This window comes from Podarcis bocagei, assembly GCF_964188305.1.
Source record: "Podarcis bocagei genome assembly, chromosome: 18".
Taxonomy (NCBI): domain Eukaryota; kingdom Metazoa; phylum Chordata; class Lepidosauria; order Squamata; family Lacertidae; genus Podarcis; species Podarcis bocagei.
The window spans coordinates 11,615,402-11,641,461 of NC_138144.1; the positions used below are offsets into that span (position 1 = coordinate 11,615,402).

General features: G+C 48.5%; 1 protein-coding gene across 2 annotated transcripts in view; it reads right to left on the bottom strand.

The window, feature by feature from the left end:
* SHD (Src homology 2 domain containing transforming protein D) overlaps nt 1–7,169 on the bottom strand; it is a 36,397-nt gene extending 29,228 nt beyond the window's left edge. The window contains exons 1-2 of one of the 2 annotated variants that reach the window (XM_081177902.1): nt 6,477–7,169; nt 4,369–4,871 (exon numbers count right to left, since the gene is read on the bottom strand). In XM_081177902.1, coding sequence (XP_081034028.1) covers nt 4,369–4,713 — 345 coding nt within the window. In that variant the 5' untranslated portion in view covers nt 4,714–4,871; nt 6,477–7,169. The remainder of the gene's footprint in view (nt 1–4,368; nt 4,872–6,476) is intronic. The other variant, XM_081177903.1, reaches the window with a different exon arrangement.
* Nucleotides 7,170–26,060: the final 18,891 nt, after the last annotated feature.

Genomic DNA, 26,060 nt, shown 5'->3' on the forward strand with positions numbered 1-26,060 from the left:
TGCACAACCTTTAGTGTCTGTAACCCGAGGTATGACTGTACAGTGGTGCCTCGCAAGACGAAATTAATTCGTTCCACAAGTTTTTTCTTCTTGCGAGTTTTTCGTCTTGCGAAGCACGGTTTCCCATAGGAATGCATTGAAAATCAATCAATGCGTTCCTATGGAGACCGTCCGGGGATAGAGGGGAAGCGCCGCGCGCCTTCCCCTCTGTCCCCGGACCTGTTTTAAAGCAAGGGAAGGGGCAGCGGGGAGAATCGCTTCTCCCCGTTGCCGCCCCTTGGTTCAAAAGGGGTGTGCGCCTTCCCTCTGTCCCCAGAGATTGCTGGGCTGGCAACGGGGAGAAGCGATCTTCTCCCCGCCGCCCCTTGCTTCAAAAGAGGTCTGGGGTGCGGGGGCAAGCTTCGTTTTGCGAAGCAAGCCCATAGGGAAATTCGTCTTGCAAAGCAACTCGAAAACAAAAAAACCTTTCGTCTTGCAAGTTTTTCGTCTCGCGAGGCGTTCGTCTTGCGGGGCACCACTGTATAGGACTGTATACACATTTTTAAAATAACAGTAATAATTTGCTTGTGTGCTTCCTCCTCATGGAATCATAGACATATAGAACTGGAAAATGCCCTGAGAGTCCTCTACTCCAACCCCCACAAGGCAGGAATGTCAACGGAAGCATCCATGACCGATGGCCACCCAACCGCTGCCTGAAAACCTCCAACAAAGGAGAGTCCACCACCTCCGAAGGCTGTCTGTTCACTGTCAGGCGGCTGCCACCACCAGGAAGTCCTTCTGAATGGCCGCTCAGAATCTCCTGTCCTGTCCTTTGAATCTCTTAGTTCGGGCCCCAGCCTCTGGAGCAGCAGAAAATAAGCTTGCTCCATCTTCCTGTGACAGCCCTTTAGATGGGTCTACTCTGAGTCAAATTTAATTAGCTGCAGCCAGTGAGGCTAATGAGGACACAAAGTCCACAGGGGAAAGGTACAAAGAGGAGCCTGTGATCTTCTTCCTAGGGTGCAAAGTTATTTGTCAAACACCTGCCTCTGCCTATCTGAGAGATATAAAGAGGGGTGAAGGAAATCCCTCCAGGGCAATTAACACCTCCTGTGAATCACTGCTGTTCAAAAAGAGAAAGGAAGAAAAAACCCACAGCAGCTTATCTGAAAATATTCACTTGGCAGAAAAGAGAGAGAGAAACCAGAACTTTGCTTTAATTGTCTATTTTCCCTGCCTCACACATTGCCATGCACACAGCTCTCCTGGGATTACTGGACGTGGTCAAGAGCATCGCCTCAGACTTCACCAGGAAAAAGGGCACTTGGTTGCATTTCTGGCAAGGAAGCTCATTGCATGCCTGCAGCACCAGCAGAGTTCTGGAAGGATCTCACACAGAGGCCGCTGGGAGGAGTGGCCAGAGAGCTGGCCAGGCTGGGAGAGACCTGGGCTCAAATCCCCTAACTTGGTCATATGGCCGACTTTGGGCCACAGTCACCGTCTCCCAGTCTAGGGTTGTTATGCAGATAGGAAGAGAGCCATTCCCACCATCTTAAGCTCCTTGGAGGGAGGAGAGAGGGACACAAATCTGACAAATAAACAACAAAATAAATAATATATATGGATCTGAATGACTGATATGATAAAATCTGGCATATAGCCTTGCTGGGGGAACTCTCTCATCAGCCGCATGCGACAAGGGGGAAACAGAAAGAGACCATTTGTGGCCTTTCAGTCTCCATTCATTCATTTATTTATGAGAAAAGGCAAGTAAGAGGGGGCTTGATAGAAGTTTAGCCGCGGGGAAGAGAAAACTGAGAGGTGACATGCGAACCATCTTCAAGTATCTGAACATGGGTCAGCAAATTAAGGCCCGGGGGCCAGATCTAGCCCAATTGCCTTCTGGATCTGGCCCGCAGACGGTCTGGGAATCACCACGTGGATCGGCATGGATCTGATTCTGATCAGTCGGGCTGTGCCATTCCCCCACCCACCCACCCACCCCGTGGTGGCGCCTCTTCCCTCCCTCCTCCTGGCTTCTCCCTGCCCTGCCTAGAGGAGGAACGGGGCTGGGCTTTGTTGGTGCCAGCCCCTCTCCAGAGCCCTTCTGCAAACCACTCATCATCCCTCCTCTGCCACCATCCCTGCTGCTCGCAAGACACAGGAGCCATGGCTGGCTGAACGCCCCTCTCGAGCCGCCACAATTTAAAGCAGACCCTCTCAGGAGCCCCTTCGCATGCCGCTCACTGTCCCTCGTTCATTCCCCCCCAAAAAAAAATATAGTCTGGCCCCCCACAAGGTTTGAGGGACAGTGGACCGGCCCCCTGCTGAAAAAAATTGCCAACCCCTGGCATAGAAGATGGAGCAATTTTTCTTCGGGGGGGGGGGGAGAGGATGCAAGCCCATGGATTCAAATGACAAAGAAAGAGGCATCATCTGGCAGCAGTAGTGTTTTTGGCTGCACTTGAACCACAGTTAGGAGGGTCTCCCAAGGAAATGGCATATTCCCTCCTGCTGAATCATTAGCAGAGCAAAGATATCTTTCCTATTCCAAAAAGTAAAAACCAAAAAGGAAAATGGCCCACCTATTTCTAGATAATGGCAGGATTTTTTATCACACACTTATGCCTCAACCTTGAATCAGCTGCAAACCTACAGAACTTTTTATGGCTTCAAAGCCAAAAGGGATGCTAGGAATTGTAGCTTCCTGTGAAGGCCAAGAGCTTGCAGAGAACGCTTGAAGCAATGGCAGAAACCAGCTTCCTATGCTCCTGTTTAAATCAACCCTGGGTCTAAAGCCATGAGGACTAGGATCTTACTTTCAGGGGAAGGGCCATCACTCAGTGGCACACTTTGCATGCAAAAGGTTCTAGACTGGCAGAAAGTGGTCTATTCAAGGTTCACATTTGCATTTGCTATAAACCGCAGATCAGCACAGCACCTGGCAGAAGCAAGATTTGAACCCAGCACCTCCTGATTTGCAGCTGCGATGCTACACCACCTTTTCAGTTCAAGCTTTCCTTGAGGACTAGAATCATAAACAAGTCACCAGCATAACTGCTCATCCTAAGATTGGCTGCCTCAGCTCTTGATGACCGGAGCATCTGCGTTGTTGACATGCACGTCTAAATAACTTGCCGCAAATCAAATTTCACAGACGTAACTTTTTCACATCTCCCAAAATACCTTTTTTGTTGTTTAAAAAATAAGTTGACTTGTACATGTATACAAGGATCCATCATTAATTTGCCCTGGGTCACCACTGCATATTTTATTGTCCAGTAGATTTTTACTGATGCTTTGCACACAGACAATCCAAGGATCCTGGAAACTATAGTTTAGCAGTGTTTGAAATTAGCCAGGCGCCAGGTGCATTTTGCACCTGGTTTTCAACCACTTCTGACCAAGTGAAGATGGCGCCTGACCCCCTCCCCCATCTGGGGATCCCTGGATCGGGACTGTTTTCACACACTAGAACCCCATCCTGTAGAATTCTATCCATTATATTTTATTTGCACAATCGGAATGAATTTCAGGAACCAAAATGCTTTTTCTGTGCAGCCTGAGCAGGAGCAGGGAACAAAGTTATAGTGAATTATTGTCACTTGTCTTCGCTCCCCCCCCCCCCCGCCCAGCTCAGAGGTGTGAAGCATATTCCTGCGTTATGAATGGTCCGTGTCACCATTAAGAAAAAGAGGTTGGAATAGGCCAATAGATATGTGAACTAGATAAAGTGAGTTTTCTTCTCAAAGCTCTTATCCTAGCTCAAGGTTGTCATCTGCACTAGCCAGATGTTTAACTGAGAATCAATCACAGTCAGTCCATCATTTGAAAAATAAGATTTTAGAGTTGTCTTGCCCCCAAATGGCAACTAGACGTTCAATTTCCTTACTGAAACCTAGCTTATATATCTGAGTTTTTTTACACTGGTTAAAGGTGCTGGGAATTGTAGCTTGGGGTAAACTACAGTTCCCAGGTTTTTATTGGGTTTTTTTATGGGGTTTTCTTATTGACCACCACCTTGGGGAACTGCAAGGAAGGCGGTATAAAAATGCTTCAATACATGAAAGAGTTAAGTGCCAATCATCAAATGCCTGGGAACCAAGTAAGATTACTTGTCTGTGTTTGAATGAATGCTTCAAAGCCACCCTTTGAATTGGAAAAGTTAACTTTGTAGATTTCAGTCCACCCTTTGGCATTCCCATAAACACACCATTTCTTACACCAAATCAGTTCCGTAGTTATGAGGACTAGAAACTTGGTATTTTGCGGGGTGGGGGAGGGAAGGGAGAGAGACTTGCAAAAATTAGGATGTGCAAGATTGCATTTAAGAACCATGCTGCAAAACGGCGCAGATCTTGGGGGGGTTGCTTGTATTTCACGTACCTGATCTGGCTGGGTCGTCCCATCCTCAGCCGCCAAGAGGGCTTTGCTCCTGTTCAGGTCAGAAGCTTCCACTTTGATGAGCCTGTGCTTGGGGGAGCCATACTTCCCTTCCAAACTGATTCCTGCAGCAGCAGCGGCGGCGGCAGCAGCACCCCCTTTGTTTGGGGACCCTTCTGAGTCCGGATCCGGTTTCCCGTTGCCATCTTCGTAGGGATCCTCAAAATCCAAGCTCTTCTGAGCTCGGTAGGCTTTCAAGATCTCACTTTCGGTGTAATCTGGTTTGGGGGGCTGTGGGGGAGACCTCCTGCTCCCAAAACTCAAGTAATCCTTAAACCACTTGGCCATTTGTCCCCCTTGCCCAACGACAAAGCCGCTGATCCCTCTTGGCAGAAGACGCCAAGCCTGGAAGGAGAAAGGAGTCTCAAACGGCACCCAGCTAATCCTTCATGGGTCAACGTGATTCATAATCCAAATCAGGAGTCGTCCGCCTTGTCTGCACCTGCCTTTAAGAGATGGGAGAGAAAAGGAGCAGCGGTTCTGGTGTTATTACAATCTGAAATATGCCCAGTTGAAAAAGACATTCTGGCTTTCTGTAATCCTGTGTTCTCTGTAATCCGAGCGTGTCTGATGGGGTTGTGAGGGCGGGGGGGGGGGCTGAAAGCAACCTCAACCCACATGCCATCAGCTCAGGGAGGAATTACTCCTGTCCTGGGGGGAAATAAGATATCTGGAGCAGAACTGAGGTTAGTGGCTTAAGAGGCTGACCTACAAATCAGGAGACTGTGTGTTCATTGCAGATTTGGGCAGGTCATTATCTCACCACCTCCCCCACTCCTAAATATGACCAACCTCACTGGGTTGTTGTGGGGATATGACTGACATAAATCACTCTGGACAACCGGGGGGGGGGGTGCTCCAAAATGTGGCCCAGGTGCCAGACTTCATCTCTGCCCAGGTCTGGCCTGCCTTAAGCAAACTCTCAACCTCCAGCTTGGAAATATGAAGAACACCAGACTTGCTGTATGTTGTTGTAAGGATCACCAAAATAAACACACAGAACCTGATGCAAGCAAATCACTCTGAACTAGAAGTTTTGCGATCCACTATCCATTTCAAGTCAAGGTTTCTTGCACAGGAAAATGATTCTGATGGATCTCACCTCTGGGCTTTTAGGTATCAGTGCCCAAATGGAGGCAGAGGAGACACACTAAATGGTTATTTAGTAGGGAAATTAATCACTAGGCACCCCCCCTCCCCCCCCTCCCCAGAGACCCACATTCTCAAGCTTTGCAAAATATAAAGTTACATCTCTATGCTGCCTGTCTCAGCCAAAGTTTTTTTCCCTCTCCTCAAAAATGTCCAAAGAATGAGTTTTATATTTGGGGAAGGGGCTTTGAAGGGGGGGAGCGTTGAGATGCATTCAATTCTAACTGAAAATACTGTATATCAGACCAGCCACAACACACAAACCAGCCTTCCAAACACCACAGTTCTTACTGGACACACCAGAAGAGAAAGTCCAGTGAGCTCACTGGGGCTTACTCCTGAGTAAGCATGCAAGAGAACCAGGCTGGCAGCAAGCGTCCTAGAACTGAGGGCGGCTTACTTCAGAGTAGACCTGTTAGATTGAGGAACCCCCCAATAAGAAGAGCACCTCCATAGACAGTCTCGTTTGGGTCAAAAGGTAGCTCCCTCCCCCAAAGATTATAGCCAAGGAAATTTTACTCAGAGTAGACCCACTGAAAGTAATTGGCCTAAATTAGGCACGTGCCTTAATTTCAATGGGGAGACTCTGAGCAGGACCTTATTTACGAGGCAGAATTCTAGACGCGTCTACTCGGAGGTAAGCCCAGTTGAACTCAGGGCTTTTACTCCCAAGTAAACTGTAGCCTTAATCAAAATTCCTTTTTAAAAAAAAAGCCCTAAAATGGGTTTAGCATCCTAAGAGTCTAGGATACTAAGGTCGTTCTGACCTACTCAGAATCAAGTCCCACTGATTTCAATGGGGTTACTCCCAAGTAAGGATCTGTAGGATTGTAGCCTTAATTTTTAAGTATTTACTTTGTTCAGAATGAATGGGGGAAAAGAGAGAGAAATAAGACATTTACCAGTTTCTTTTGATCCGAGGGGAAATTCAGCCAAAGGTGATTTTCTGGGGTGAAAACATATTTATAATTCGAAAATGAAAACAAACGCCGCACCATTTAAGAACTCATCCAAAACCCCTTCCAGGACCAGACAGTCCTATTCCTGCGGTCCAGGCACCTCCTTCAAGTCCATTCACACAAAGTTGAGGAGTTATTCTTATTATTTTAAAAATAAATTTGTAGAGGAGATCAAAACGACCGTCTTCTTTCCCCTTCTTTGTCCGTACCGGCTCTCCTAGTTTTACACACACACACACCCCCAAAAAAAATGCAAACAAAAACCTTCCTTTCCTGATTTATGTCCCCTGCTAGCAATATTCTTTGGGGGCGAAGATAACACAGAGGGAGAAAATGAAGACGGATCCAATCAGCTCCTAACCGGACAGACCCTCCTGCAAATCAAAAGCCACATTGTCCCACCACTCTGCGGAGAGGCAGGCGAAGGCACACGCCATCCCATAATTTTGCTAGTCTGTGGCTGGTGGCGCTTCCATTGATCTGTTGCAAAGAGAGCCCAAAACAAAACACACAAAGCGAGAGCGAGCGAGCAGGGATCTTTCTTTGGAAGGAAAGAAGAAAAGATGGGGAGGAAGGAGGGGGGAAGAAAAAGAAATTAAAAAATGCTCCTCAGCCAACCAAGCCCCCTTGCAGGCTCCCCGCTCCCCACCCCTTTCTCCGAGGGAGAGCTGCAAAAGCTGGTCTGGAGAACGAGAAACTTTCGGCTGAGCCAGCTGCTCCGGGTTGCAATATTTCGAGATGCCTTTTTTTAAAGGGGGGGAGCCTTACTTCGCTGGGGATTATCCAGATGTGAGGGGGGGGGGTCCTCGGCTGCGGATTATGCAGAGATGCTCCGCATCACCCTCAACCAGCCACCCTAAAATAACAACACGCAAAGACACAGACTGCATTTACCTTTTTCTTAGTAAACCTTCCTGCTGTGTGTGTGTGTGTGTGTATGAGGTGTGTGTGTAGATATGATGATGAAGAAGAAGAAGAAGAAGAAAACACACACAAAAACTTCTTTTTCACTTTTTGGGTCTTGCTGCTTTGCGTTTATATTGGAAAATATCGCTAAAAATGAAAGATCTGGGGATGATTCATAGATATTTCCCGCTTGTTTGTGTGTAAAAGTACTGTTGTTGTTGTTATTATTATTAATCGAACAGACACACAAGTCCAGTCAAAGCTACCGGATGTAAACAGCAGCAGCTCAGATCTCAAAGCAGCAGAGAAAAAGGAATGAAGGGAAAAGAAGAAAAGGAGGAATCTTTTCTCTTTCCTCCCATTTTTCTCTCTTTCTTGGGAAATTGCAAGCTTCAAAGGGGGGGGGGGTAACAGGTTGCTGGTATTTTTTTGGTGTGTTTTTTTTTTTTTTTGAGAAAACGATTTGGAAAGGGAGAAGGCGGAGAAGGGGAAAGAAAGGGGGAAACTGGGGAGGGCGATTGCTCTCTCTGCAGCGGAGGAGAGGAGCATCTTTTGCACGACGCGACATAGCAGCGCTTAACTCAAAGGAGTTTTATTTTTCCTTAGCCCCCCTTGCATATTTTCATTGAAGCCTGGGTTGCGGGGGGAGGAGAGTGAAGGTTGAAGAGTCCTTCAGCTTCGGTGGGTTTAGCGGGGGGGGGGGGAGAAGCCATCATCCAGCCGCCGCCCCCCCTCCGGTTCCTTTGCAGTTATTTTTTATTTCGAGGGTGGGTGGGTGGAAATTACCTTTTTTTAAAAAAAAACGTAATGAACATTTGCTTTGGGGGGGGGCCTGTATTTCTGTCTTCCGGCTCTTAGTCTCAACATGGCTTGCAAAAAATAGAAAAGTCGGTGGGGGGTCAAACTCGCAAGGAGAACAAAGGGTAAAACGTGTGAGTGGGGCAATGAAAACTTGTGCGTAAAATGTGCCTGGCTATTTCACTGGCGTCCCTTTTCAGAGAGAGGGATCGAGGCCTCTGTGTGTGTGTGTGTGAGAGAGAGAGAGAGAAGGAGGGAAAAGGGAAAAGAGAATCTTTGTGTTTCTCCCTCCTCCTGTGTGAGAGAGAAATGTGAGAAATGTGTGCGTGGAAGAGTTTGCTGAGAGACGGTGTCTTTCTGTCTGTGATGGGGCCAGAGGGGCAGAGGGAGCTTCCCATATACCTGCAGGATCCTATTCAGAAGGGGCAGAAGAGGGGCAATTAACATTTTGGCATCTTACCCTAGTCCATTTCACCAGAATAAAACTTTCCCCCTTTTTATTCTACAAGGTGAGGAGACTGAAGGGGAAAATGTTTCAGCCCCTTCTCTGCCCTACAATTAATTTTGCAGGGGGGGGGAGAAAGAGACCTGCCTCTCTCCCACCAAGAAGCATCAGTTTATGGAGCAGCCATTTCCAAATTGGGGGGTGGGTGGGTTTGAAACTGGTGAAAATGATGGAAGGGGGGGGGGACCAATGGAGATTAAGCAGATTTTTGAAGGGTAAGGAAGACCGCACACTCCTTCATTAAGTAGCTGGGTTTATGTGGTTCTGTTTAAAATAAGTAAAATAAGAAATTCTTTTGATGTACTGGAGTTCTTTTTGTGCACACAACAACCCCCAAAATATTAGAAGAAGTTGTTGTTGACAGAGAAGATCCACCTCTGTTTTGGAGTGAATGAATCTGGGCTTGTATATGAAATTTCCAAAAGAAAGAAAGGGAGCCTTCATCCTAGAAGAGATGGGGAGAGAGACTAGATTAAGGCATCACAACTGTGTGTGCGACACACACATAGCTATGATGCCTCAATCCATTCTTACAACCCGCCCCCACTATCCCTTTAAATAACAAAGGAGAAACATCATATTTCCCAGTAATCTGACCCAACCATTTCTGGCTCTTGAATGTCACCCGCCTGTTCCTCTTAAGGATGGTGGGCGAAATTGATTGGGAAAGAGGAGGGGGAGGGGAGCTGGTATTGATCGGACTGCGAGGCCCATTCAACAACCTCCCCCCCCCCCCACTTTCCCCTTAACACTAAACCCCCAGAGAACGGCTCTCCTCTTCCCCTCCCCACTTTGCCTTTAACCATACAGTACTTAATGGGCATTTTGTAGTTTCGATTTCACTCCCCCCACTCCCTTGGGGCAGCTGGGGGGGCTGATATTGACCATCAGATGGGAAAGATGTGTGTGTGTGTGTGTGTGTGTGTGTGTGTGACTGCACTGACAGAGGGGAGAGGGGGGAGTCAGAGCTGAGAGATCTTCCAGCCTCATCTTTTGGAGGGGACCCACACACACACACACACACACACACACACACACACACACACAGCCTGCCTCTGCCTCTGGTTAGACAGGGGACATTTTGCTCCAGGGTTCTCAGCCTTGTAGTTTTTACAACCTTGCTAGGATTTAGAGATAGGTAGATGGATAGACAGGTGAGAGAGAGAGATGAACAGATAGATAAGTAGAAAGACAGATAGAACAGAAAATAGATAGATGATAGATAGATACAGATAGATAGATTAGATAGATAGATGATAGATATAGATAGATAGATAGATAGATAGATAGATAGATAGATGATAGATAGATAGATAGATAGATAGATAGATAGATAGATAGATATAGAAGAGTGAGAAATGGATTGGAGCGAGAGAGAGAGAGAGAGAGAGAGAGAGAGATGGCTCATTGTCCAAAAAAAGCAGAGATACAGGGAAATAAAACAGAGGGACACCAGCAGGCAAATGGAGATGGAGAGAGGTGTGTCGGATTGTTTGTTTCAGGCAAGAATGGGGGGGTGTGTGAATGGAATTAAAAAGTCTGCACCAAGGATCCAGATACCTTCACTGGCTGTGTATGTGAGAGAGAAATCATCAGAAGATAATAATTCCAAGGTAGCCCAGGGCCTTTCGCCTTGGGAGGGAGACACATGCCCCCCCCCCCGGCTGCTTCCTTCTTGGCTGTGCTCTTGCCTCCACAGCTGGAGGGGGGCTCTTGCCCTGGGGTCCTCTTAGAGGGTTTCCCAGAGGGGCATTTCAGTGGCACTGAGAGAGGCGGATGCTAGCCAGGGGATGCCAGGACTGAACCAGGGACCTTTTTCTCCACCGCTGAGCTACAGCCCTGACCTGCTGTGGTCCTTCCCTGTTTCGGACCCCGAACCTGCCTCTGGCCCACAAAGACTGACAGTCTCCACCCTCCTGGTCCCCAACAGACCACGGCTTGGTAGTCTCTCGGCACCACACCACACCCTGGACTACAACTCCCATCATCCCTACCGGTTGGCCATGCTTGTTGGAGCAGAGGCAAGTTGGAGTCCCCATCCCTGATGTATAGAGATGCTTACAGACCTGTCTCCATTATGGCCAGGCCTCCCGCTGGGTAGGGCAGGAGGGGGGAACCTTTGGGCCTCGGCTCCAAACAACAGCTGCCATCAACCCTGGCCAGGGGTTGGCAACCTAAGGCCAGGGGGCCAGATCTGGCCCAATCGCCTTCTCAATCTGGCCCATGGACAGTCCAGGAATCAGCGTGTTTTTACATGAGTAGAATGTGTCCTTTTATTTAAAATGCATCTCTGGGTTATTTGTGGGGCATAGGAATTTGTTCACCCCCCCCAATATAGTCTGGCCCCCCACAATGTCTGAGGGACAGTGGACCGGCCCCCTGCTGAAAAAGTTTGCTGACCCCTGTCCCTGGCCATTGGCCATGCTTGCTGAGGCTGATGGGAGTTGGAGTCCAGTAACAAACGGAGGTCCAAAGATTCCCAGTACCTGATTTAAGAACTTAATGTATGTGGTTGGTTCAGGTTTGTTGGTTTGTTTGTTTTTAAAAGATTAAAATTTCTCTCTGGGCTGCAGCTGCGTGGCCTGGACGTGGCTGGTGGGAAGATGGTCAGAAAAGTCACCTGTGTCGGCATCTGTCTCTCGAGAGACAATGCAGTGTGCCTCTGCGGTTGAAGTCAAACCGCTGTGCCCTCCCAGGGATGCAAGCCTGGGCAGTGCGCATGGAGGTCATGGGTCACCCAGCCTCACTGATGGGGTCCAAAGCAAAACACCACCCAACCGCCTTAGGGACTGGTGTAGAGTTGACTCCTGAGCCTTTTCCTCTCCCGAAGATGTTCCACAAGGCAGCGGAGGTTTAGGACCAGAGTTTTCCTTCTCTGAGATGGGCTCGCTTCCCAGGTGGATGAGCCCCGTCTGCCCTCTCTGGGCAGGCAAGTGAAATTGATTGTGCCAGAAATTACTTGTGAAGCTGGTTCAGTCAATTCCACAACTCTCTTCATTGAACTGCATGGGGAAGATTTCATACAGAATTAGAAAAATGTACAGAACGTTGGGGTGGTCCTTTGCATGGGCAACAATGAGGCGAAATGGAGTGAGTTGTGTGTGGAGCAGCATTGTGCTTCATGTGCCCAACTTGGCCCAGGCTCCAATGGAGCCATCATCACAAACCAGGGCACCTCTGCCTCCTGATGCCCAGAAGAAAACAGAGGAAGCGAGAGAGGGAGGAAAGGGCGTTGAAAGGCAGAGTCAAGAGGGTGAAATCACTCCAAAATGCCTGAGAGTTGTTTAAAAGCACAATATTAGGAAGTCAATGGGGTGGATACCACCAAGAGGACACCAGCGTGGTTGATAAGCAGCGTCACATAAGCTATGGAAGGCAAGAAGGCTTTCGTGAAAAAAAACAGTCTTGCCCAAATGAAGAGAACAAAAAGGAACACCAACTTCGTTTTTCTGTTTTTTAAAGCAAGCAGACCTCCAAGAATCCCTTCCAGCATACTGAGTCTATGAAATCCAGCTCTGAGCTAAAGTTTTTGTATGTGCTTGTGTGTAATTTTGAGTGGGGCAACAAGAGCTTCTGCTGAGAAGGAAAACACACACTCTCTACCACCACCACCAGACAGCAGTCTTGATTCCATGTCATCTCTTGTGACATATAGCGCAATGATGCTCATAACAGGAGAAAGTGGCAAATGGTGATTTATGAAGAGACATCAATGCCTGAAGCAAGATGTCCCCAGCCAAGCAAAGGGGGGAAAGTGAGACGGGGGGTATCGTTAAGGCAACAACACCCCTTGTTTCCCAAGTAGATGTTTCCTATTCCGTGGAGCGGTGAAAGCATCTTCTGCAAATAAAGCCTGGAAGTCTGGGTAGTTTTCCCATTTGTATAAATAGCGACCAGGCGGGAGGGCTGGCAGAGATCTATAAAATAATAATGTAAGAAATGCTGCAGAGAGAAAGCTAGGAAAGAATCCACTAGTCTCTTCCCAGGATATCCTGCAAATGGGCAAAAGGAAGTGCCTTCATTGTGGTACACAGGATTAATCTATGGAACTCACTGCCACAGTGTTTTGTGATGGGCAGCTCACATATTTATATATTCTTTTAAAATAAATATCAGCATAGGTAGTTTTTTAAAAACCCATTGCAGTTTAATGACAGCCTTACAATTTTATGTATGTAGGAAGATAAGCATAGGGCTAGGTTTCTAAATCAGGGCTTGAGACCTGGGAATGGAATTTCCTGGCTCAGGGTCTGTATCCATCACCGGGGGCACATCATCTGGAACTTCTCACTTCATCTGGAATGTCGCCCGTGCAAGTCTTATTTCAATGGGGTTTTCGGCAGTCCATGGCCCCCCCAAATCCTTTCCTGGAAGCAGGGAGCAATCAGGGTGCAATAGCTTTCAATTTGGGTTGAAAACCAGAACCTCGTAGATAAAGAAGGGAGGAGGAAACAGCTTCTAAAACCCTTGTGTGTGTTTTGGGTAATGTGCTCTTCAACAAGGGTGAAATCTTTGACATTATGGGATGCTGCCCCACCCACCTCCCCAGATGATCAAGGAATTGCTTTTAAACACACACAGTGATATTGCATTTGGGGATATTCCAGCTTTGGGCTTCCTGTATGTTGTAAATGCAAATGGAATCAAATTTCTTCCTCCCATCCCTATCTGGAAGCATCCCATAATAAACTGCAATATGAGGTTGCCTTTTCCCCACTGCACCCAGTGTCTTGAACTGCTACTCCCTTTCTTTGTCAAGGATGTACTTTTATTTTATTTTTTACTAATCAAACAAAGCCTCGCTCGTTTAGCATCCACAAAACAAAACCTTTCACCAGGCACATTTTCCACCAAAAATAAACTATTAAATTGTAACAAGAGATGCTGGCTTCTTTCAGTGTTTCCAAACTGAATAAATCTTGATTTCCCCGTCCTTCTGGGGCCTTCTCCTCTTCTAAAGCAGAGGTTTCATCTTCTTAAAAAACCTTTTGTTGTTATTCTTAATCCAGAATATTCCCCAACCCCCTCCAGATTCCCCCTGAGCTGTCTCGGATGCTGTTTGCCTCAGCCACGACCCCTGTGTCGGTCGCCTTTGTACTTCACGTTCATAAAAGAATCCTGTTGCCTGTCATACAGTCACCCCCAGGAACGTAATATATTCCTTCCCCCCCTTCTTTTTTTAGAAGCTGTGAACAAAGAATTGCACAGCCTCTTCTCACCCAGCGCCACAGCCCCAGCCCCCTTTCTGAAGGGAATAACCATAAAAGCAGCTAATTGTTCTATTTATGAGCGCTGCTGGAAAGACATGAAGTGGGGTTTGGGGACAGAGAGAGAAGAGGAGGAGGATGGGGAGGGAAAGGACCATCCGTACCCTTCTTGACAGTTCTCATCGAATAGAAATGCCAGGCCTCTCTGCGAATACCCACCAACTTCCAACGCAATAATTTCTGAAGAGGGCTCTAATTAAAATTTGTACGCCAAGAATGTTAATCGCTCGGCTAACAGGAAAATCAAGAAGCATCTTTTCATCTCCCTTAAACGTGAGAGGTTAACATCTCCGCAGTTGCATCCCTGCCGCCTCTGTTCCTCTTAAGTTGACAAGAGCCCCTGTTTACAGAGGGGGTTTTTTTAAAAAAAAAACACTGTGAAGGTTAATTAGTTTGGAGTTTTTTATTATTATTTCTGTGTTTAGGAGAAAACTCAGCTTGTTAATTAGAGGTCTGGTGCCTCGCCTTGGGAGAGCAGGACCCGATTCCTCATAAATACCTCCTGCTGTGTCGATGCGCCACAGCTCAATAGCATTGACTCTGGGTCGATGCAGCTGCAAATCCAGCCCAGCTATTGAGCAGGTGGGAGATGATATCGCAGGTCGCCAGCAAAGTGCCTTCCACCGCAAGGGCAGACGCCAGAGGCTCCTGGCAGCCTGGCAAGGGGAAGCTGGCTGCTTTTCTCGACAAGGAGGTTGCCGCCTGGGCCTGAGCACCTCCGCAGACCCCCCAAGTGCCCCCATTTTCCAGGGACAGTCCTGGAATTACAGAAGCCATCCCGGTTTCTGATTTGATCCCAGAATGTCCTCCTTTTCCTTTTCCTTCCACATCTTGAAGAACAATTAAAAGTAGGGTGTATAGGTGCAAAAACAGAGTCTTGTTTGTACTGAAAATAAAATAACTGCACCAAATGAAGAAAATGGTGAAGCTGGCAAGCAAATTCCTTCCTATAATTTTGAAGGAAAAAGTCAGCAATCCGCTTTAAATTATTTCACTGCAATGCTTCATCAAGTAGCATTTTTTTTAAGGAAACACATGGAATATTTATTCCTTTATTGTAAATTGTACTTCTGTTTACTCAGAAGTAAGTCCCACTATATTCAGTGGAGGTTACTCCAGGTAAAGCCTTACACTGCAATCAACCCTAAGCATTTTTACTCAGAACTAAGTTCCACTGAGTTCAATAGAATTTTGTCTCTGGTATGTTCCTGATCATTTTCACGGTTTTAATTATAATGATATCTCGCCTTTTCCCCTGAGAGGGACTCAGGGCAGCTAAAATTTTATTTTCCCCATTTATCTGTTGAAGGTGTCAATTCCCTCCCCTCACACATTTTTTCTTTACAACAATCTTGTGAAGTAGGCGAGGCAGAGAGGCTGTCATTGGTTCAAGGTGACGGATACTGATGTGTCTGCGTGTCTATGATGTCCGTGTCTGCAGTGAGATCAAACGCGGGAGAAGCTTCCTGATGTAGAATAGGATGTTGGAGGGTATGCCTCTGAGCATGCCTAGAGTCCCCCCCCCCTATATTTATGGGGTGGCCATATCTCAAAGGTGTAACATTCACCCCACCTGGACTCTGTTTTGTGCCACCAGCCGGCCAAAGTGCCCCTGATGGGAAGAAAAGGAGGGAAGAAGCCCAGGAAGGAGACTTCTGCAGAATCAGGCTTATTGATCCATCTAGCTTTATAATGTCTACACTGACCAGCAGCAGCTCTTTGGGATTTCAGGCAGGGGGGGAATCCCAGCCCAACCTGAGATGCCTGGGATTCGAACCTGGGACCTTCTGCATGCAAAGCAGCGGCTCTACCAGTAGTGAGCTCTGGCCTTCTCCTAAAAGCAAAGCAAGTTTTGATTCCTCGTGGTTCTGAACAAAGACCCAATTCATCAGGCCCTTAGTCCATCTAGCTTAGCAATGTCTACTCCAGGGGTGGGCAACCTAAGGCCCGTAGGCTGGATGCGGCCCAATCGCCTTCTCAATCCGGCCCACGGTTGGTCCAGGAACCAGCGTGTTTTTACATGAGTAGAATGTGTCCTTTTATTGAAAATGCATCTCTGGGTTATTTGTGGGGCATAGGAATTCATTCCTATGAAAAAGGTTGCTGACCCCTGGTCTACTCTGACCGGCAGCTGGTCTCCAGGGTTTGGGGCAGGGGGCAGCTTGAGAGGCCAGGATTGAACCTGCAACATCAATCGTTTGTTTGTTTGTTTGTTTGCCTCCCACCTTTCTCCCAGAACCAGGACTCAAGGCAGCTCACAAAAATTATAAACCAACATCGATAAAACACAGAAAGGAGAAAACCTATTTAGGATAATAGCTTAAAGGGTGATTAAACTACAATACAATCAAAATGATATGAAAGCCACCCTATTAGATGCAGAGAGTAAGAACGGCACAGCGCTGTTGAAAGGCCTTTCCTTAAAATACGGCCAGGTCCCAAAAGCCTGTTGGAAGACGCCTTGGGTCCCTTCCAGTTCTACCATTCTTTGATTCTAGGATTCTCAGCCACAGGGAGAGGTCCTGAATCTCCAGGTGAGTGAGAGTCTGCTTTTGTTCTCAGGGCACCGGTGACTTCCAACAGGATGTTGGACAAAAGATTCCTGCATTGCAGGGGGTTGGACTAGATGACCCTTGTGGCGGAGCTGGGATTTTGCCCTGGGTGAAGCCTGTGTGTGTGTGTGTGTGTGTACACAAATGCACATGGAGGGGTGTGCCAAACTGGGTATTTGACCAGGGTGAAAATGAGCCTAGTTTCGTCCCTGTTTGTGGTCCCTTCCAATGCTACAGTTCTTTGATTCTATGACAACAACAACAACAGTTTTTATTTATACCCCACCCTCCCTGGCAAGAGCCAGGCTCAAGGCAGCTAACACCAATAAAATTACAGTAGAAACATAATGGGGGGGGGACCAATTTAAAATACAGGTTAAAATGCAATTTAAAATGCAGCCTCATTTGAAAAGTAGCCCATAGATCAAGACTGTAAGGGGAGGGAAGCATAAGGGTCAGACTGAGTCCAAACCAAAGGCCAGGTGGAACAGCTCTGTCTTGCAGGCCCTGTGGAAAGATGTCAAGTCCCGCAGGGCCCTAGTCTCTTGGGACAGAGCGTTCCACCAAGTCGGGGCCAGTACTGAACAGGCCCTGGCCCTAGTTGAGACCAATCTAATCACCCTGTGACTTGGGACCTCCAGAGTGTTGTCATTTGTGGACCTTAAGGACCTCCGCGGGGCAGACCAGGAGAAGCGGTCCCGTAGGTATGTGGGTCCTAGGCTGCAGATGGGCCTTTGGCCTGACTCTTCATACGTCCTTCTTCTACCTCAAAATCCCAGGGGACAGGAGGAGGAGGAGGAGAGGGGATTCATAGAATTCCATAATGGTAGAGTTGGAAGGGACTACGAGGGTCATCTTGTCCAACCTCCTGCAATGCTGGCATCTTTTGCCCAGTGTGGGGCTCGAACCCACAAGCCTGAGAGTAAGATTCTCATACTCTGCTCACTGAGCTATCCCACAGGCTTCTCAAAAGGCATCAGGAAGTAAGTACCCCACTGCAAGGCACTGGATGAGACAAGCCTCTGGCCATTTCCAGAGGTAAAACGAGCACCACTGTATGAAACTGAGAAAGGAAGGTTGATTTTGGGAAGAACGGGCAAAGCAGCGTAGAAAATCTGTGCCGTGCCCGAGAAGAATGCATTAATTTAGAAAGCAGAAAATACCTTTAAACAGGAACAATGGAAATCTGTCGAGGCTAATGCCAGTATTATCTTAATTGCATCATGCATCTTGCCAGCGCCCACGCCCCCTGCTGTTTTAATTTTGCTTTTGCAACTGAAGACAAAATATTTAATAAAAGCGTATTACAACTATTCCCCACGGGGCAACCTGAGGACGAGGGTCACCAGTGCTTGTGACTTAACACTGAGCAGCAGACACAGAAAGAAACATATTTTCAAAATGGTGGAAGAAGGCACTTAAAATTTTGGGATGTTGCTGCTGGAGAAAAGGTGGGATATGAATGCAGTAAGAAAATAAAATGAATGAGTGAGTGAATCCCTGGTAATAGAGAAGTAAGCTTTCCATCGCATCCCTAACTCCTCTCTATTTAGACTTTAAGTCCTGCTGGATCCCCGGTTGAGTAGTGACAGAGTGACGGCTTCAGTCAAGGTCTCCTTGACCCCCAGTGGAAGCTGAGCAAAATGCCTTTTGCAAGCTTAAAATCCTGCAAGTGGTTTTTTTTGTTAATGCCAAGTGCTAATGTGCCAAGTGGAATATTCCCTCCTCTTGATTTCTGGCCCTGTTTTAAAAGGAGACCCAAATCAAACAGTGTCTGTAACAGGGAACAGAAAGAGAAACTAATGAGAATAATATGCATTTGAATATTCTTGGAAACAAAATCCACCTGGGGTTCTGATTTCAAATGCACACCTGTCAGTGGTCCTTGGCTGCCCATTTCCTTTGCTCCACCTGGCCCCCATCTCAAGCCCCCCCCCCCATCCCTGAAAGCATCACAGGCCCTCCTGCTCACCGCTCTCCTTCCCACCGATGGCGACTGGGGAGAGATAAATTACCGCTCAAGGTAATGAAAGGAGATGAAGAAGCAAAAAGGCCTGACACATCCAATTTATTACCCCACCACCAGCCGTTTTTAACAGGGACTAATGCAATTCCACCAGCCGCCACGACTGGGGGAAGAGAAGCAAGAGAAAAGAAAGGGAGAGAAAAATCTCCAGAACATACAGGTTTATTACATTGCACACTAAGTTGCCGGAAGCCCTGGCGCAGAGGGATGGAACGTTTAGCACAGCGGCAGCCGAGAGCGCCAGGGTGACAGAGAGGGGCACGTGCTGAGGAACAGCCGTCAGCCTCCGGCAAGACTCAGGGATGGAGGGGGACGAAAGGCCCAGCCACTGCTTTGAAGAATCCCTGGGATGCAGACAGATTAATTTCTATTAAAATGAAGCGAATCCCTATGCCGCTGCCTCTAGGTATATGGCCCAAAATGTGCCTGGCTGGCTAGGCAGCTGGTCATGGCTGTTTTTGTGGGGAAAGGTTACTGGTGGCTGCTACATACCCTCCAACATTCCTGAGCTGGAAACTGGGACATTTCTCACTTCCCCCAACTGCCCCTCTATGACCCCCTCCTCCCCCAGTGCAGAGCATTTCCTATCAGAAGGACGGCAAGAGCCACAGTCACTGCGCCAACGGGACACAGCACACACGCCTCCCACCGTCCTGAGAAAACCCCTCATTCCTGATTTGACTTTATTCTTTGGTAGATTTACAAAAATAAACACCCACCCACCAATAAATAACTTTTAGAAAGGGGCAAGATTTGATGCAGATGCACAAAGCATTTTGAAAAGAATCAAGACTCCTTGTGCTCCGCTCCCCCCCCCCCTTCTTCCCACCCACCCAGACCGGCCCTGCCCTCTGCCTGCCCCCCAAAGTCAGCATGTCACCCAGGGCTCAGGGGTGCCTCAGGGGTGGCAGCCCCTTCTCCTCGCCTGCTCTCCAGCAGCCACTACAAGCTGCCAGGGGAGGAGCGTGAAAATCAGAAGCCGGGATGGCTTTTATAATTCTGGGACTGCCCACTTGGAGGGGGGCAGAAAGGCGATGGGCCTGGGAGTTGCTTGGTGCCCATGCCAGCCAAACCTCCCTCTTGCCAGTTTGTGTGAGAGAGCTTTGTCAAAAGGCACCAGGAGAGCCTGGTGGCTGGATCAGACCAAAGGGGGCACATCCAGCCCAGCGCCCTGTCCCAAAGGAGGCCTGCTTGCTTGTCCCGGCATCCCACACGCAGGACCTCCCAGCCAGACGAAACTCTGCAGGGGAGACTCCCTCTCCAAACGCAGCTGGGACGAAGTAACTTAATAAGCCCGTGTCGCCTCTTATTCCTCATCACATAAATCTTTTGCGCACGACAGCTCCCCTCATGCTCTCTCCCGGCAGAACCATGGAAGCCACTTCCAGGTGGCGAGAAATGGTTCTCCTTCTGAGGGAGACGGTGGCTCCTTTGGGGCGGTGCTTTGAGTCCTCAGTCATCTCAAGGCTCTCACGAGATGAAGGCCTTAGACGGGGGTTACGTTTTCCTGCTAGAAGCCTAAGGGCAAGCCTACTGGATCAGGCCAGTGACCCATTCAGTCCAGCATCCTGTTCCCACAGTGGCCCCCAAGAACCTTGGACAGATAGACTGCCTCTGGACCTGGAGGTTCCATGTGAACATCAGCCGAGTCTGCAGAGTCAGGCCCCGGGCCCCGTGGGAAACCCGCAAGCATTGCTCTCCCCTCAGCCTGGAGGCAGAGTGCGGCCCTGGGGGTGAGCAGCCATCGATAGCCTTCTCTTCCATGAATCTGGCTAATCCAAGTTGGTGGCCATCACTGCCTCTTGGGGGAGCAAATCCGATACAGCATAACTATGCGCTGCGTGAATCTTCCAACACTGATATAAGAACATCAGAAGAGCCTGGCTGCAGGATCAGGCCAACGGCCCCCAGTCCAGCCTCCTGTTCTCACAGGGGCCGCCCAGATGCCTGGGGGGGAAACAGCAAGCAGGAGCTGAACCCAAAAGCAACACTCTCCCCTCCTGCGTCTTCCGGAACAGGGACTTGGTTGCACGACTGCCTCTGACGGGGGAAGCAAAGCCATTGTGGCTAGGAGCTGTTAAACCCAACTGTAAATCAGTGTGTTAGCTACGCAAGGCGAGGATTGCAGGCATGGCAGATGCAAGCTCTCCGTGGGGCTACCTTTAAAGGTGATTCGGAAACTACAACTAACCCAGAATGCAGCTGCCAGACTGGTGACTGGTGGCAGCTGCTGAGACCACATAACACCGGTCCTGAAAGACCTCCATTGGCTCACATTATGTTTCTGAGCACAATCCAAAGTGTTGGTGCTGACCTTGAAAGCCCTAAATGGCCTCAGCCCAGTATACCTGAAGGAGCGTCTCCATTGCCTTCTGACACTGTGAGAGGTGAAGCTACAAGGAAGCAGCAGAGGGCCTTCTCAGTGGTGGCGCCCTCCCTGTGGAACAGCCTCCTTTCAGATGTCAAGGAAATACCGTAAGTAACTATATAACCTTTAGAAGACATCTGAAGGCCACCTTGTGTAGTGCTGATCCAACAAGCAACATGCCCTCTGGGCTCCTGCTGGGGCCAGTAATCTTCCCTGAAAGGAGGGACTGGCCGTTAAACCACTCTGGGAATTTTAGCTCTGGGAGAAGAAATACGGTAGGTCATCTCCTAACAACTCTCAGTACCTTTAACAAACTACAGTTCCCAGAATCAATCCTTTGCGGGAAGCCATGCCTGTTTAAAGAGGCATCGTAGCGATTTAAATACATGTGGCCGACCCATTTTCTTCACGCCTGTGAACCTCCATCATACACCTCTCCCTTTGCCGTTTCCCCTGCCCACCACCAAACTGACCCCCCCTAACATTCAGATTTAAGAAATGAGGGGAGTGCAACTGTTATGGCAGAAGGAATCCCAGATAAAGTTTGACAAAGCTCAGCGGAAGAAGAGGATAAGAATCACGAGCGACAGCGGGTGACGGATGGAGCTGTCGGGGAGCCAGCCAGGCAGAGAGAGGGGTGCGGGGGAGAGGGGCAGGATAAGGGCTAAGCGAGGGGGCAATACAAGGGAGTCAGGCAACCTCCATGGCGGGAGAGGAAGACACGGCCGTCACGTCAAGGGAGGATAAGGGAAAAACAGAGTTTTAATTTCAGCCCAGACCGATGGCATGTTGCAGGGAGTAGCTTTGCCGACTGCTGATCTGACAGGCAGGCGCTCCTTGTGGACTCAGGCAGGCAGCCTTCACACCACCCGTCTCCTGATCTTCTTTTAACTGGAATGAACCTGGGACAAAAGCTAAGAACTGAAGCAGAGCCCTGCTGGATGAGGCCCACAGCCCACCGATGTCCCAATGGGAAGCCTGGAAGCAGGACCCGAGCGCAGCAGCATCACTCTCCCCACCACTTGTGGTTCACAGCCACCGGGATTCAGAAGTGGTGGGTCTTCGACAGCAGAGGGAGAACATACCGGTAGCCATTGTGGCTAGGAGTAGCCATTGATCAATGGCCTCCTGCTCCTCAATGAATTAGTTGAATCCTCTCTTGAAGCGGTCCAATGTGGTGGCCGCCACTGTCTCCCAGGTGCAAAGCTACCCATCTGCCTTCAAGGCCTTCAAAGCCCCTCTGGCTCTTGGAGAGGCGGCTAAACAATTCTGTAGGCTCCAGATCAGCCCTGGGGGTCTGGCAGAGGACACAGGGCCACCAAGCCCAGAGTCTTAAATTATCTAAGTGCCGCGTGGGGAAATGTGCAGAAGACCAGCTCTCGTCTCTGGAAAAGAGTCTAATTGTCTCTCTTTTGCAAATCAGGCTCCTGGAACCATCCTTGCGACAGCCCAACCATTGCTGCTTAATATGCGTGAGAGGGAGGAGTCCCCCATCATCATTAGGGAGCAGCATGAAAGGAATCGCATTTAACAGAGGCTGAGCAATTACATTGATCACCGGCGGGCAGGGAGGCGGGAGAGAGAGAGAACGCCAAGCGCCAACAGATGGATGGGTTGCTGCTTGCGGAGAGTGGTCCTCTGTGCTCTGGGGATCCAGGGAGAGGGTTGGGGGCCTTCAAGCCATTGCACCTTGTACACATCAACGTGGGGGGGGTGTGTGTGGCAGGGGCAGTGTGGTGGGAAACTCAGAAGTGGATGTCCCTCCATGAGAGTCACAGCTACACACCAGCTTCCGAGCTTACGCAATACTCTTATGCAATTGGTAATAATAAAGGATGCATTGCAACAATCAGGGCAGATGCCCCTGTGTCGCCTTTCAGCTAGATCTACGGTTTTCTGTGCAAATGATTTGGAGTGCTCCATGCTCCAATACCTCAACATCATCACCATTCTTATTCAAATAATGTACTACTAATAAAAAAGACTTAAGAGATTCTGCAACTACAACATTATCAAACATGATCTGGTGACAAAATGCACAGTGCATATACAATTGCAAATCACCGTCAAACCAACACAGACATAAAATAAAAGCAAAATAAACCCAAGGCATGTGAATGTGCAGAAGGTAGCAGCTTGAACTATTTATAAGAGACATAGTGGCTAAACAAGGCAAGACTGCAAAGCATGAGCTCTGTTACACCAAGGGAAAGTAATTAAAGTATTATTAAATATTATATTGTTATTTATTATGTAAGTATTGTGTAAGCAATATGGGTGGCTTCTAGAAGCTGCCAGCAGGCAACAGCAGCCCCACCAGGTGAGGGAAGCCAAGGGGTCTCAAACCCTCAGGGAGTCGGGGGCTGGCCTTGCATGCAGACTCCGGCGGATTGGGTCCAACTGGCAAAAAGGCAGTTTCTGCCTGTGCTGTAGAGGGAAGGGGGGGGGCAAATGGGGCTCATCATCAACCTGGGAAGGGAGCCTGTCTAGGAGAAGGAAAACTCAGTTCCTTGACCTCTGCTGCCTTGCGGAAGATCTTTGGGGGAAGAAAAGGCTCAGGAGTGAACTCTATAGAAATCTGGGGAGGAGTTGGGATGGCGCCTTGTCCGCCTCCTCCTGGCAACTCCTGCAGCCCAGCTGGTGCCCAACGTCTTGCTCTGCTTTCCTTTGGACCGCTCAGTGAAGCCAAGAGGGGAGTCTTGTTGCCTGGGCAGCCCAGGACCCCCGGACACCGTGCCCAGGCTTGCACCCTGGAGAGGTCACACCGGTGCAGCTAATGCAGCAAAGGCAACGCAGGAGGCATAGTGGGGGAGGGGAGCTGGGAAGAAAGCACATCTGGCAACCAAGACACCTTTTTGGTTTCAGGTAGATGGTTCTAAAAAGCCTGGGCCACAAATTTTCTGTCGTCTGGCTGCTATCATGGCTCATTTACCAGAAAGTAAGGTATTTAGCCTTAACTTTGGAAGTAGTGACTCGATTCTGGCCAAACTAAGCCTCCTGATCTCTAGTTAATGCTACTTCTGGTAAATGAGCCGCCATAGCTGCTAAAGGGCCATGGAAAATTGTGTCCTGGCCTTTTTAGACTCGCCTTCCCATGTGCTATCTGAAACCAAAGGGACGCACTGGTTGCTAGCTGTGAAATATCTTGGCATTCTTTTCAGCTCTCCTACCCTAAATCCCAGTCTCTGCAGCCTCAGCAGGTGCTGTGATTCTTCAGTGGTTTGATTCCCCCCTGAAGACACACTCTCCTGTTCCTCAGGATAGATGGCTGCCCTCACTAGGGACCGAGGCTCTGGAGCAGCAGGCCCCACCTACTCTATGGAACTCCCTGCCACTTGAGGTTCACCAGGAACTGCCCCTGCCTTCTTTCAGATGTCTTTCATAAAATCATAGAATTGTGCAGTTGGAAGGTACCTCAAGGGCCATCTAGTCCAACCCCCTGCAACGCAGGAATCACAGCTAAAGAATCCCGGAGACCTTGGGGTCAACAAAAGACATCAACAAAGACATCAACCTAGTGTGCGGTCGCTGCGAAAAAGGCAAATGCCATGCTAGGGATTGTTAGGAAAGGAATTAAGAATAAAACTGCCAGTTTCAAAAACTAGCCTGTTCAGACAGGCCTTTGCAACATGAATTTCCTTCCCCTTTTCCCTTTTTAATCAGGGAAAATCGATACCAGTCAAATATCAATCAGTATTTTATCAATGTTTTAGATGGATAATTCTGCTGGATTTTATTCTCGTCCATTGCATTTCACCTTTAAATGCTTGGCTTTTTAAAAAAGATAAAAGTGCAGATAAAGAAAGAAAGAAAGAAAGAAAGAAAGAAAGAAAGAAAGAAAGAAAGAAAGAAAGGCTTTAAAAATGTGAATTTCCTCCCCCTTAAGTATAAATATTTCCAAGTGTCTTATGAATAAGAAAATTCTCTGATGACTAAGGTGGGATAAAGGTGCTTTGAATGTGCACTATGGATGTGATTTAAGCCAACCTAACAGCTCAGTTGGATCAGAAGAGATAAATTATTTTCAAAAACAAATTCTGAGCAGCACTATAATAAGGCTCTTGTTCCAGACTGGCTGAAGTCCCAGAGAGAGGAAGAGCGTCAGGGGCTGGAAACCTGCTGCAACATTTCGCTGCAGCGCCCTACTCTTATTTCTTGCCATGCTTTAAGCTGCCCTCCTGAAGGCACTTCGTGCTTTCGAATGGATTCAAATCGTAATTTTTTGGAGCGGGGGTGGGGAGAAAAAGCAGTTCATTACCCGACTGATGGGGAGGCTTTCAAGAAACGGTGCATGATAAATCTCTGCGTCACCCAGCGACCTCCAACTCTGCCAAGAGACAAAGCTGGTTGGCACTGCTGGCGCCCTTGCCAGCTCCCGCAGGCAGAGGGCTGGAGGAAAGCCCAGGAAAAAGTCTGTCTCCTCTAATGGAGATTCATCTCCCAGCGCAACGGTTTGCTGCCTCTCGCCATAACTCATCGCTGAGGCAGGGAGAAAAAGACCCTGTGCCTGTGGTTCATTAGCAGAGGGGCTCCACCAGCAAGCAGAGAGGGGAGCAGCGGACAGGATGCAAAGGAGGCCATAACCAGGAACAGGGCTTGGTTCCAGCTGGGGTTTAAGGCCTGGGATCCTTTTTCCTTTTCCTCCTCTCCCTGGAACAGGACACGGCTCAGCTCACAGCTGCAACACACAGGGACTGCACATTTACATGCTGGTCCTGCTCACGCCGCAGAAGACGGAATCAGGATTCAAAATTACCTTAACAGATTGGAACAAAATTACCTTAACTGGGCCCAGGCTAACAAATGAATTTCAATAGGAACAAATGTCAGGTTCTGCACTTAAGGCAGGAATAACCAGACGCACAAATATAAGATGGGTGACACCTGCTTACGGGAAGTACATGTGAAAAGGACCGAGGGGTCTTGGTGGGTCACAAGTTGAACATGAGTCCACAGTGTGATGCAGCAGCAAAAAAAGCTAATGCTATTCTAGGCTGCATCCACAGAAATACAGTGTCCTGGTCAAGGGAAGTAAAAGTTCTGCTCTATTCTGTGTTGGTCAAACCACACCTGGAATACTGTGTCCTGTTCTGAGCACCACAATT